This window comes from Miniopterus schreibersii (assembly GCF_964146895.1).
Source record: "Miniopterus schreibersii genome assembly, chromosome: 11".
Classification (NCBI taxonomy): Eukaryota; Metazoa; Chordata; class Mammalia; order Chiroptera; family Miniopteridae; genus Miniopterus; species Miniopterus schreibersii.
In genome coordinates this window covers 3,973,250-3,984,471 of record NC_138111.1, presented here as the reverse complement: position 1 = coordinate 3,984,471, position 11,222 = coordinate 3,973,250, and the positions used below count along the sequence as shown (strand labels likewise).

The window sequence follows — 11,222 nt, the reverse complement described above, 5'->3', positions numbered from 1 at the left end:
GCCGTTTTTGCCCTAGGGCCCTGGTCTGCTGAATGAATCACTGGGAACCTTTTGTAGCAATCTGATGTGCCAGGCATTATGTGCTTTTCCCGTCGTTACTCATTACCCCCCATCTGAGTCCTACCTTTTAAAGGTAACCAAAGCACAGAGAGGGCAGTGACCTTGCACACAGCGAGCTGCAGAGCCAGGATTTGGACAGGAGAGATCTGGTATGGAGGCTGCCCTCTTCTCATCCCACCATGACCCAGCACCCGCTGGAGCCCCAAACCCAATTCTTGTCCAATCTCGTGGTTCCTACAAAAGCTGCCATAAATCTTCCCTGCTCTCCCTCAGCCCCAGTTCTGCATCCAGACGCTGGGCTGGGCCTTGGGGCAGCTTCTGTTTGAGTGTATTGAGAAGTGGGAAGGGTCTGAGATTTGATCCCACTTGCAAACTAACAACCGAGCCTGCCATCACTTCCTAGATGCTGGCAGAAGACAGGGTTCGGGGTCAGAGAAAAGGACTTTCTACTCACTGTGTGGCAGAAAGCAGGAGCTTCATGTCCCCAGGGGGTCCCTGGGCCCTGGAACTCCAGGAACCTTGCTTAGGCCTCTGGTCTGACCCACCTCCTGAGCATTAAATCTGCAGAGAGGGATATTGGTCTCAGTGGAAGAGCCTGTCTGTCCGCCCATCGCCGACAGCATTCACAGCTGTGCCTGCCAGGAGCCGTTCCCAGTAAATGTCTGCGGGCAGAACGAGTGGGTGAGTGCCAGCCGCACAGGGTGAGTGCCAGCCGCACAGAACTGCCTTCACCTGTCTCTGTCCTCCACATGCTAGGGGCCCAGGCATGGATGACCCTGCCCTGTGACAGAGCTGCCACCAGTCCAACCTGTTCTCTCCCCCTTGTCACCTCCCCAGTTTGCAGTCCTCTTATGACCCAAATTTGGGCAGTCAGTGTGTGTGTGTGTGCGCGCACGCACATGCCTGTGCCTGTGCCCTCGTGGATGCCCAAAGCACCCCACATGGGAGGAGGTAGGGTGTCCCCCAGTATTTTAGAGGCTCTCATTTCCAAAGCAAACTCCATGGAAGGGTTACTGCTGGCTTAAAAGGCCAGAACCCTCCTTGCTCCTCTGGACTCTGCTCACTTCATGGGCCAGGGGCCAGTCTCTGCTTCTCCTAGACTCAGTTTCCCAATTGTGCCATGAGGTATTGGACAAGGAACTGCTTAACCTGGCTTAGCTTGGACGTGGCCCTGACTCTACCCCTAGTTGGGTGTGGCGGGGACACAGTTGCAGGTCCATGGGCCTCCCTCCTGCAAGCAGATGCATGTTGACCCTGGAAGGTGCAGCGGGGCCTTGTGCCCACAGCTGGGCTCACACATGGGACATGCGCGGCTGGAAGGCTCATGCACGTGACACCTAATGCTTGTATTTGCAACACCAAGGGCTCCCCATGCAGCTGGTCCCTGCTCCCCGCCCCCCGCAACTGCTGTGACTCCCCCACATGCACCTGAGCCTTGAGGCCACCCCCATCCCAGCCAGGGTGGCTGCAAGGTGAGCATGGAGACCTGGAGACAGGAGAGTCACGGAATATACCCCCACCTTGCTGTCCTGGTCCCCAGACTATTCCAGAGTCCAGCTGGGTTCATGGCTGGGTCAGGGGGGCTCGGGAGCCTCAGTGGCCACTGAGTCTGGGCAGGGAGAAGATCAGGATGCCCCTTCCCCCTTTTCATAAGTGCCCTCAATGACATAGAAATGAGAATTTTTTCAATATGATAAAGGATATTTATGAAAGACACATCTCTTATACACAGTGGAGAAAGACTGGAAGTTTTGTCCCTAAGGTCAGGAGTCAGTCAGGATGCCTCCTTTTACCACTTAACATTGTAATGGAAGTTTCATAAGAGCAAGTAGACAAGACATAAATCAATGAAATAGAATTGAGAATCAAGAAACAAACCCATACAAATGATTTTTTTATTTTTTTGGTTAATCTTCAGCTGAAGATATTTTTTCCATTGATTTTTTTTTTTTTTTTTAATTCTCACTCAAGGATATGTTTTACATTGCTTTTTCAGAGAGAATGGAAGGGAGGGAGGAGGGAGAGAAAGAGAGAAACATCGATGTGAGAGAGACACATCGATTGGTTGCCTCCCACATGCGCACCCTGACCAGGGCCAGGGATCGAACCTGCAACCGAGGACGTGCCCTTTGCCGGAATCGAACCAGACACCCTTCAGTCCACCGGCCAACGCTCTAACCACTGAGCCAAACCAGCTAGGGCTGTTTGTTTTTTAATTTTTTTTTTTATTGATTTCAGAGAGACGAAGGGAGAGGGAGATAGAAACATCGATGAGAGAGAACCGTCAATTGGCTGCCTCCCCAGCGCCCCCTACTGGGGACTGAGCCTGCAACCCAGGCAGTGCCCTGGCCTGGAATCCAGCCAGCAGCCTCTGCCTGCGGGGACAGCACCCCCCCAGCCACTCCAGCCAGGGCAATGTACTGTATCTCCCTGATGGAGTTCCTACGTTCAAGAAAAGCAGACGTGCCCGCTGTAGGAAGAGCCAACAACTCCGGGATCTAGGTCTTAGCACGCTCGGACATGAGAGAAACGGGTATGAAAACTGGAGAGGAGGAAGGAAAATGCTCTGCGCCCACAGGACACGTGAGCTGATAGAGCGGAGAATCCAAAGACGCCGCCTAAAGCCCCGCAAACCGTAGGAGAATCCGGTGGGCACCAGATGCGCAGGATAATACAGAGAAACAGGAGCTTCCAGTTCTTAAAACAGCCACTGACAGAATCAAGGTCAGGTTAGGCCGGGCAGAGCTGTCGGAGGTGGGGCCTGCGGAGTGGAAGGGAGCCCGCGGGGGAGCCATCAGCGGAATTCAAGGCGATTAGCTGGGGGGGCCGGGTTGGGGGGGGGTGTCACCTGGAAGCATCTGGGCTTCCGACCTCAGACCTCCCACCTCCGGGCAAGGCTCTGCATACTAGGATGGGCTTGCCCGTCTGTTAGTAATTCTTTAGAAGCGTTTTATGTTATGAAAACAGTTTCTATGTTAAATGTGCTTGGTTAGGAACTAAGAATAAAACATCTCACCCTCTCAGGCCTGAAGGAAGCTCCCACTCGGTGACCGGGTGGGGTGTCCCCTGGGGGTGGGGGGACAGAGTGCTCCAGGATCACTTGGCCTCCCGGCCACCCATTTACCCTCCCTCTGGGCCAACCTGGAGACAGGATCTGGCCCCTCCCTGCCCTTCACAAAGGGCCCTTGGTTTGCATTGGAGGTGGTGATTAAGTTTTGTTTGGATCCTGTGAATGGAGATCACCTGCCGCCACCACTCTCGGACTCCCGAGAAAGCTCATCTGGAAGGGAGAAGGCTCTCAGAATGGGAAGCAGTGCACCTCTGAATTGGGAGCTAGGAAGATAAAACAATGGCCCCCCTTGTGCCCCCACACCCCCACGGCCGTGGGTGCACCACCCCAGGAATCCCGGAGCAGCCCTGGTCCCCCCCAGCTCCAGCTTCCACCAGGGGCTGATGCCCCACCCCTTCCCTTTCCTCCCAGACCTCCTGAACTCCAAGCAGGGTGTCCAGCCTGCTCTAAATGCCCCTCCCAGGATGCCCACTGCACCCCCCTCGCCCCTCGCAGGTGAATTGATCTTCCCCTCGAACATACAGGCTCCTGTGTTCAATCTTCCTTTCCATCTATGCCCCCAGTGAGAACCTGGGAGGCCTTGCTGACCCTCTGTACCCCTCACTTCTGCTACCCACACAGCCTGGCCACCTGCCCCTTGCATGTCCCAAACCCCCTCCTCCTCTGTTGCTGTTGCCCATCCCTTGGTCCACTCTCAGTGCAGGAGATGACTGCCCTGACTGACACGCCCTGAGGGTCTCTGCTCCCCACCTATGGGCTAGGATCCTGGAGGCTGACCCCAGAAGGAGTGGGTGGAGGTCGGTGAGCCCCAGCAGGGCCAGCTCCTCCGCTGGGCCATTTCTGTTTGCTGAACTGGGTGGCCGGGCCTTGCACATGCTGGGCAGACCCAAGCTGAGTCTTGGGAGGAGACTGGTGTGACTCCATCTCCAGACGATTCTTCCAGCACCTTCTTAACTAGACATCAGAGGTCAGGCAGCTCGTTAGGGCAGACGAGGTGCTCCTGTGTGTGACGACCATGAGTGGACATACGCTGCCCACTTGTCCCAGTGGATCAACAGGAGAGAAGGTCTGTGTTGCCCCACCTGGGAGCCACCTTGATGGGGACAGGGGGTGTCTCAGGATGAGGGGCATCGAGAAGGAACAGTGGTAGGAGGCCATGAGGGTCAGCTCAGCCCCATGACCAGCTACAGACGGTTGGGAGCTGTGGCCTGACCACTGACCACCCTGTTCGGAGTGTCCTCTGGGACCTGGAGGAGCTGCTCCCCAAAGGTGAGTGGAAACATTGGCCTCTGCACATAACAGGACAAAGGGATCCACACAGGTTGTCACTCAGAGCCCCTTCAGGAGAGCCCCTCTGAGCTTTGAGGAGGCTGCACCCCCAAGATGGAGCATGCAGGAGAGACTGGGATGCCGGCTGCTCTCCACTAGGGACCATGGGCCTGGGGCCTGACGGTTGCACTCACCCAGCGGGAGGGACTCCCCATACCCTGTCTCCGGGGAAGCTGGGCTGGGTCACCCCTCCCAAGGTGAGAAAGGAGACCCTGGCCCCAGTTTTCAGCTATCAGGCACCTCATGGCAAAGCCCCAAGGTCCTTTTGGGAAACTAGTGAAGGCATATTCAGGAGCAGAGTCACACCCAGCTGAATCTCCTGTCCTTCCCACCCTGGCTTCCCCACCTCCCTCCCTGTTCCCACCCACTGGAGGGTGCCACAGAAAAGGCCAAGTCACAGGAAGTGCTGAAGATCTTTATATAGAACCAGGAGAGGGGACCCAGGGCTGGCGGGGGGGAGCCGGGGGTGCAGAGTGGGCTGGGGCCAGAGGGTCCTTCCTTGTCTTGCAGGAGAGTGGTCCTGGTGGTGCAGCCCTGGGGAGTGTAGAGCCCCCTGCCCTAGAAAGGAAGGAGCATCAGTGAGGCCAGGAAGGGGAGGTTGGAGGGGGCAGGGGTGGAGCTCTGGGGGCTGCAGTGGCAGGGGGTGGGGAACAGGTCCCAGCTTCTACAGGTGCAGGGGTGTGGTGGGGACAGACCTGGGCCCATTGTTCCTGAGTTGCACAAATAGCAAACCCAGCAGATAAAGAAAGGACTCCATAAGAGTCCTTCCTTTTTGGGACAGATGTTTGGGACAGACATCTGAAGCAAGGACCAGGGCCCAGAGGGGATCTCAGGGCAGAGAAGGCTCTGCCTGGCCCACATGGGGTCCCTGCGGTCTGTACTTGAGGGTGCCCCCTCGCCGTCCCCCCAGTGGCCCTTGGTGTCCCATTAAATCCAGGACTCTCATTCACCTCGAGGGTCACTTACCCTAATCACTTTCAGGAGTGCATCTTTCTGTAGAAACCAAGAAAAACCCAGGAGTGAGAGGACCCCCTGGATGAGGGCCCTGACCCCATCACTGCCCGCAACTCAGACTCCAATAACAAAAACCCAGAGTGGGGACCCCAGTGTCCCTGTGACATGTCCCAGCACTGATGTCTCCCTCTCAAAGGGGATAGAGGGAGGGGATGGGAGGGTCAGGGACACAGTGGGACATGAGGGACCTGAAGGAGGCATGAGGGGACAAGTGGGATTCAGGGTGTACACGGGAGCACCGGCTGAGTGGCCCCCTTACCCATCTGGGCGGGCATGAAGATGTCCTCCGGTGACCATCCCTTGCGCTGAATGAATCTCTGAAAAGCTTCCAGGGCTTCTGGGTTAATATCGGGATTTCTACCTGCAGGGCAGTGACCAGGTGAGCCCGAGGTCTCAGGGCGCAGAGCACGGAGCACGGGCACCCCCGGGCCCCGCGGCCTTACCCTGGAGCGGCTGAGTCTGGGAGAGGAGGGCTCAGCCAGAAAGTGGACGGGAAGCAGGTACGGCGGGGACAGGCCGCCACCCAGCCGACAGGACCCCGGGAAGGGGGATAGCATGGGGACACTCTGAGCCACTGAGGGCCCCTTGGGGACCTGGACCCAAGCCTGCTCCCAAAGCTGAACTTCAGGGTCCTGTCCCTAACCTGGAGGGACCTCATGGCCTGGAGGAAGTGAGCTGTCCTCTAGCCAGAGAATTCTTGGACTTCACCCCCAGCCTGGAGGGTCCTTGCGGGAGAGGACTTCTATCAGCAACACCCCGCCCCCACGCTGACTGCCCCCCCCCGCCCCCCTCGCTCCCCCCCAGGGGCCCCAAGAAGAGGCACTTTGCTCTCGGATGGCCGGAATCCCTCTGGCAAGCTGTCAGGTTACTGAGGGAGCCGGGACTGGCCACCCTGGGCTGCAAACTGATGGGCACACAGGGACCACCGCGGGGGAGCCGGTTCTGGAACCAGGGCTCGCCGTCGCCCCTACCCATGAGCTTGCCCACGCGGAACGCTTCCCTGCGGCGCCGGTCCTCGTAGTACATGATGTAGTGGCCCTCCATGGGCAGGGGCTCCACCTGCACACGATACCTGTCCCCAACTGCGGGCACAGGGAAAATGGGCCTCGTGTCTTAAAATTCCTGGAGCACACACTCGAGGCCACATTAAGGAACACTCTGGACTGTTTCGGCTCCTTGGCCATCCTGAGCTGTACCGAGCACCCCTTCACCCAGGCGTCCCTGCCAGGCCTATGCCCGCCATAGGCTCCCCCCAACATGGACCCTGACACGGGGGGGGGGGGGGGGGGCGTGCCTCCTCCTGGGGAAGGAACTGAATCAAGCTGTGGAGTTGCCAGGGGCCAAAGGAGTCGGACCAGCTGCCCCACCGCCCTGCTTCCCCTCCCACAACCCTCAGTTTTCCCGAGGGGTGAACGGCCAGGCCCCTCATCCTTGCTGTGGATCCCGTCTGGAGCCTGAGGGCAGGACAAGGGGACCCCTGGGAAGGGGGAGGCCAGCATCCTGGGAGGGCGCAGGGAGGGGGCAGGGAGGGGGCTTGGCGGAGCAGGACTCACAGATGCTGTAGACCCCCGGCTCCGCCATTCTCTGCATCACCATCCTCTTCTCGTGGCACTGGCCCTTCTTCCTGAGCACGGGAGGGCCGGGAGCCACTCAGGAAACGCTCCTGAGCCAACCCGAGCTCACCGGGCAGGTGGGCCTCTGACCGCCACCTCCCGCCCCCGCCACTGCCCAGCCCAGGACTCTTCCCTCCCAAGGTCGGGGCATTTGTGATGGGAAGAGGCCTCAGGAGGAGCTGTGCCAGGGCTACCCCGCAGCCTGGGGAGGGGAGAGGGAAGGGGCAGAGGGAGCCTCACATGAAGGTGAACGAGACCTCCAGGTCCCCCCCATCCAGGGCTCCCACCGTCAGGGGGGGCGCCTCCTTGGGCCTCTTCTCCTTAGGCAGGCTCTTGTCCATCACCATGGCCTTCACGAACCATGTCTCTGTGTTCTGAGCAGGGCGGGGGCCGTGAGCCCACCACAGGCAGCCAGGTCCTCCTCACCCCCACCCGCCTTTGCCAGTGTACTGGCTGCAGCCCCCAAAGGCAGCTGGGGTCCCACACATCTGCACCCCAGTCTGTCAGAACAAGCCCCACCCTCAGAGCTCCCAGCCCCAATGAGGGCTGTTTGGACCCCTGGGATCTGCTCTCTGCAGGGCCCATGCCCAGGCATCCGAGAAGTCCTCACTCCAGAGGCCCTGCAGGGTCTTCGGGTTCCCAGGCAGCCCCTGAGCCAAATCTGCTCCCTGCTGCAGCCCCTGAGCCGAGGAGGGGCCCTGCCTGAGTCAGGACAGACCCCTCCTGACCACTCCTTTTGGGGAGCGCAGGGTCAGAAAACCCACCCTAAGTTATATCTCCTAAGACAGTGCCCCTGGCCACTGCCCGCCCCCAAGCACTCACGGCCTTACCCCTGCACCAGCCTGCCCTGCCCCTTCCCACGCTCACATTCGGTCCATCCAAAGCGAAGGACAGGGGGTCCTGGGCCTGCAGGGCAGGGACCAGGCCGAACACGAGGGTGAGAAACAAGGCTTTCATCTCCAGGGCTCTGTGCGCACGGTCACCAGCGGGCGGGTCACCTGGGGCTCTGGACAAGGCTGTGCAGGCTCCCCACAAGGCCGCCCTTTATATCCCTCAGGTCCTGGCCCCTGAGCACCTGGCACAGACCATACCCCTCCCAGCGGGCATCGAGGCCAGATGGGATCTGATGAGTGGTGATTAGTGTCACAGAGAATAAAGGTCATAATGCCTTCCGTGTTTACACCTTCCAAGGGCGCCCACTCTCAGGTGAGCCACCTGGGGGAGGACAGTATCAGAATGACAGCATGGGCATGTGTGCCCTTGGAGCCCCAGAGGGGAGGGCATGGCTTCGGTACCCTCCCCCACCTGCCCCTCCCAGCCCCCAGGGCTGGGTCTCCAGGAGGTTCTCTGGAACATCACCTGCTGTGGAGAAAGGGGCTAAGCTTTAGAGATGGAGGTTGGCAAGGGGCCCGGGTCCCCAGAACCCCAGCTCTCACCTGCCCCCCCCCCCCGTGTTTGCTCCTCAGGCTGGGCCGTTCACCCAGATCTTCGGGGGGCTGGGGGCTGTTTCATGACTCAGGATCAGTTGAAGTATTGCCTCCTCAGAGGGGCCTCCCCAGATGGCCCCCCACCGCTTCATTCCGGCCTGTGGCTGGCCGGGGGTCTCCTGCAGAGGACACTCCTCTCCGAGTTGTCCTGCCCACTTTCCCACTGAGAGAACTGAAGTTCCTGAGAGGAGGGGAGGATGCCTGCGGTTGGTTCTCAAGTTTGTCACTGTCACCTCTGTAGGGATGAGGTAGGCGGCCCCTGCTGTTTGTTGCCTAAAGGAATAAACCTGTTACTGACTCTCTTGGAGCTTCTGAGGATTCATCTCCCATTGGGGGGACCCACAATTTCTCCCCCTTTAGATTGTCGTGCACTTGCTGAGGGGACAGGTGAGTCCCCCCACCCCTGCCTGCTCCTCGGGTTCCTACCAGCCTCAGTGAACCTGGGGGGCCTCCTGCTTTCTGCCTGAAGTGGGCCCCGGGGACCAGGTGCCATCGGAGCGTGTCCAAACCCACATGCGACTCCCTTCACATTCATTCTTCTAGAACTCCCACCCAAAGTGCTTCCCCTGCCCCTTGTCAACTTTGACCCCTCACATCCCCCCAAGAGAGACCTCAGAGAATCTCATTCCTTCTGGATAAGTGGCTGAGAGGCCACTTGCGGGCCTGTGCTCAGAGTTGATAGCTCTGCCAAGCTCAGCCCCAGCTGCCCCCTGACCAAGAACTTGGCCTTCTCCCTCCCTGACCCTGTAGTTCTTGGGCCCGAATCATCTTCCTGGAGACTCACAGCTGACCCAGGCCCTGTAGGCAGGTGCCGAGGCCACACAAGGCTTTGTGCTTCTCTGGCCCAAGATTGACACCACTGTAGACTGCACGCCCCCAGGTACTCACTAAATTATAATAAGTGCTCCCTAATTAGCCCTGGGGCGGAGGCTCTGACTCAGTAATTAGCTCCCAGCTCCAAGATGCTGCTGTGCAGAAAGGCAGCCCTCCTGGGGAGGGCGGGGCCATGCACCCCGGACCAGGGATTAGTAGCTACACTTCGGTCTCTATCAATGAGGCGGCTTTCCTGGCCCCTGTGACTGTACCCCAGAGATCTGCTATTTCACTTGTTATATGGGAGTCACTGATCTTAGCATCTTAAGACACAGGCAGATTTAATTCAGTTCTTGAAAATGATGGTAGAACAGCACGCGGGGATCACTGGGACAACAGGCTGCCCCCATGAACCTAGACTTATGCCACTGGAGCTCCAGGGGCTTCCCATCACCCACAATCTTGCCCTGTGCCCAGCGGCCTGAATTCTACCAAGTTCTCCAGCTGTGGTTTTTTTGGATATTCGATGTGTTCAACTGGTGTTAGACACCACTGGGAGGCAGTGGGGCAGAGGAGGGGAGAGCCTTCCCTGCCCCCAGTGCCCCCTGGTTTGAGGCGTTTCCCTGGATGGCGGCATCCCTATGATGGTAGTTTCCTCCGCAGTGCTAGCTCTCGCCACTCTGACCACCTGCCCTTTGAATCTCAGGTGGTCACGGCTCCTCAGGGCTGCTACTTGCCCAGGGTCTCTGGGCTTTCCTGGGCATTTGGGTAGAAGAAGGTTTTGATGGCAGCACCAAACAAACACCAAGGCCAGAGGGTGTGCTGGCTGGGGCCAAGGGGCAAGTTGGAGGGGTAGGAAAGGAGGAGGCAAGGTGACTATCCATCAAGGTCAAAAGAACACCTGGGCCCGGCCAGGCGTGGCTCAGTGGTTGAGCGTCGACCTGGGATCCAGGCGATCGGGGTTCGATTCCCGGTCAGGGCACATGCCCGGGTTGCCGGCTCAATCAATGACTCTCTCATCATTGATGTTTCTATCTCTCTCCCTCTCCTTTCCTCTCTCTGAAATCAATAAAGATATATTTAAAAAAAAAAAAAAAAAAGAACACCTGGACACTGGCTTGTTCCACTAACCGTCTATTTTCATTAGTTTAGAGATGGTAGCTGGCCACCACCCTGAAGCCTCGGTTCCAGGATTTGCCAGAACGAAGGTGATTTGGAGTAAGAGTGTGTCAGTGCAAGGGGTGGACTGTGGTTGGCGATTCCGACAACACACCCTCGGCCCACCTGCAGCTGGAGTAAACGGTTCCCTCACACTGACAGGCCAGCGCCTCCTGCCTCAGGTGCCTGCATTCTCTCCTCTTCTGTGCTTCCCTGACACATGTGTGAGACCAGATGTGCGGGTGAATTAACATACTCAGTTCAAAGGGATGGTAACCGAATGGCTAAATGTCCTGTTCCCCAGTGGGACAATCTGAGATGGTTCTGCTCTATTTCTGAGAGGGTCTGCAGGGGGACCGAGTCCCATGGCTCACAATGGAAACCTCATTAACATTCCCTTTTGTGGGTTTTCAACTTTCTCCACCTCACGTGATTTCAGACTTCTGGCTTCTAGAACAGGGAGAGGATGTTCATCCTCTGTGTTTTAAGCCACCCAGTTTGTGGATCTTTGTTACAGCAGCCCCAGGAAATAAATACAGGCCCTAACATAATAATTATGTCAAATGTAAATGGACTAAATACACAAACTAGAAGACAGGGATTTGCAGAGTGGATTAACTACCATGGTACAACTACATGCTGTTTTCAAAAAACTTACTTCAAATATCACAGTAGAGG

General features: G+C 57.9%; 1 protein-coding gene across 1 annotated transcript; it reads right to left on the bottom strand.

Moving 5' to 3' along the window:
* Positions 1–642: 642 nt before the first annotated feature.
* OBP2B (odorant binding protein 2B) lies at positions 643–8,043 on the bottom strand (the record flags this gene model as incomplete). The annotated part of the gene is made up of 6 exons (XM_081151746.1): positions 643–722; positions 5,733–5,834; positions 6,445–6,555; positions 7,027–7,097; positions 7,327–7,460; positions 7,954–8,043. 6 exons carry the CDS (start codon positions 8,041–8,043, stop codon positions 643–645), a joined length of 588 nt encoding a protein of 195 aa, XP_081007872.1.
* Between the last annotated feature and the right edge of the window lie 3,179 nt (positions 8,044–11,222).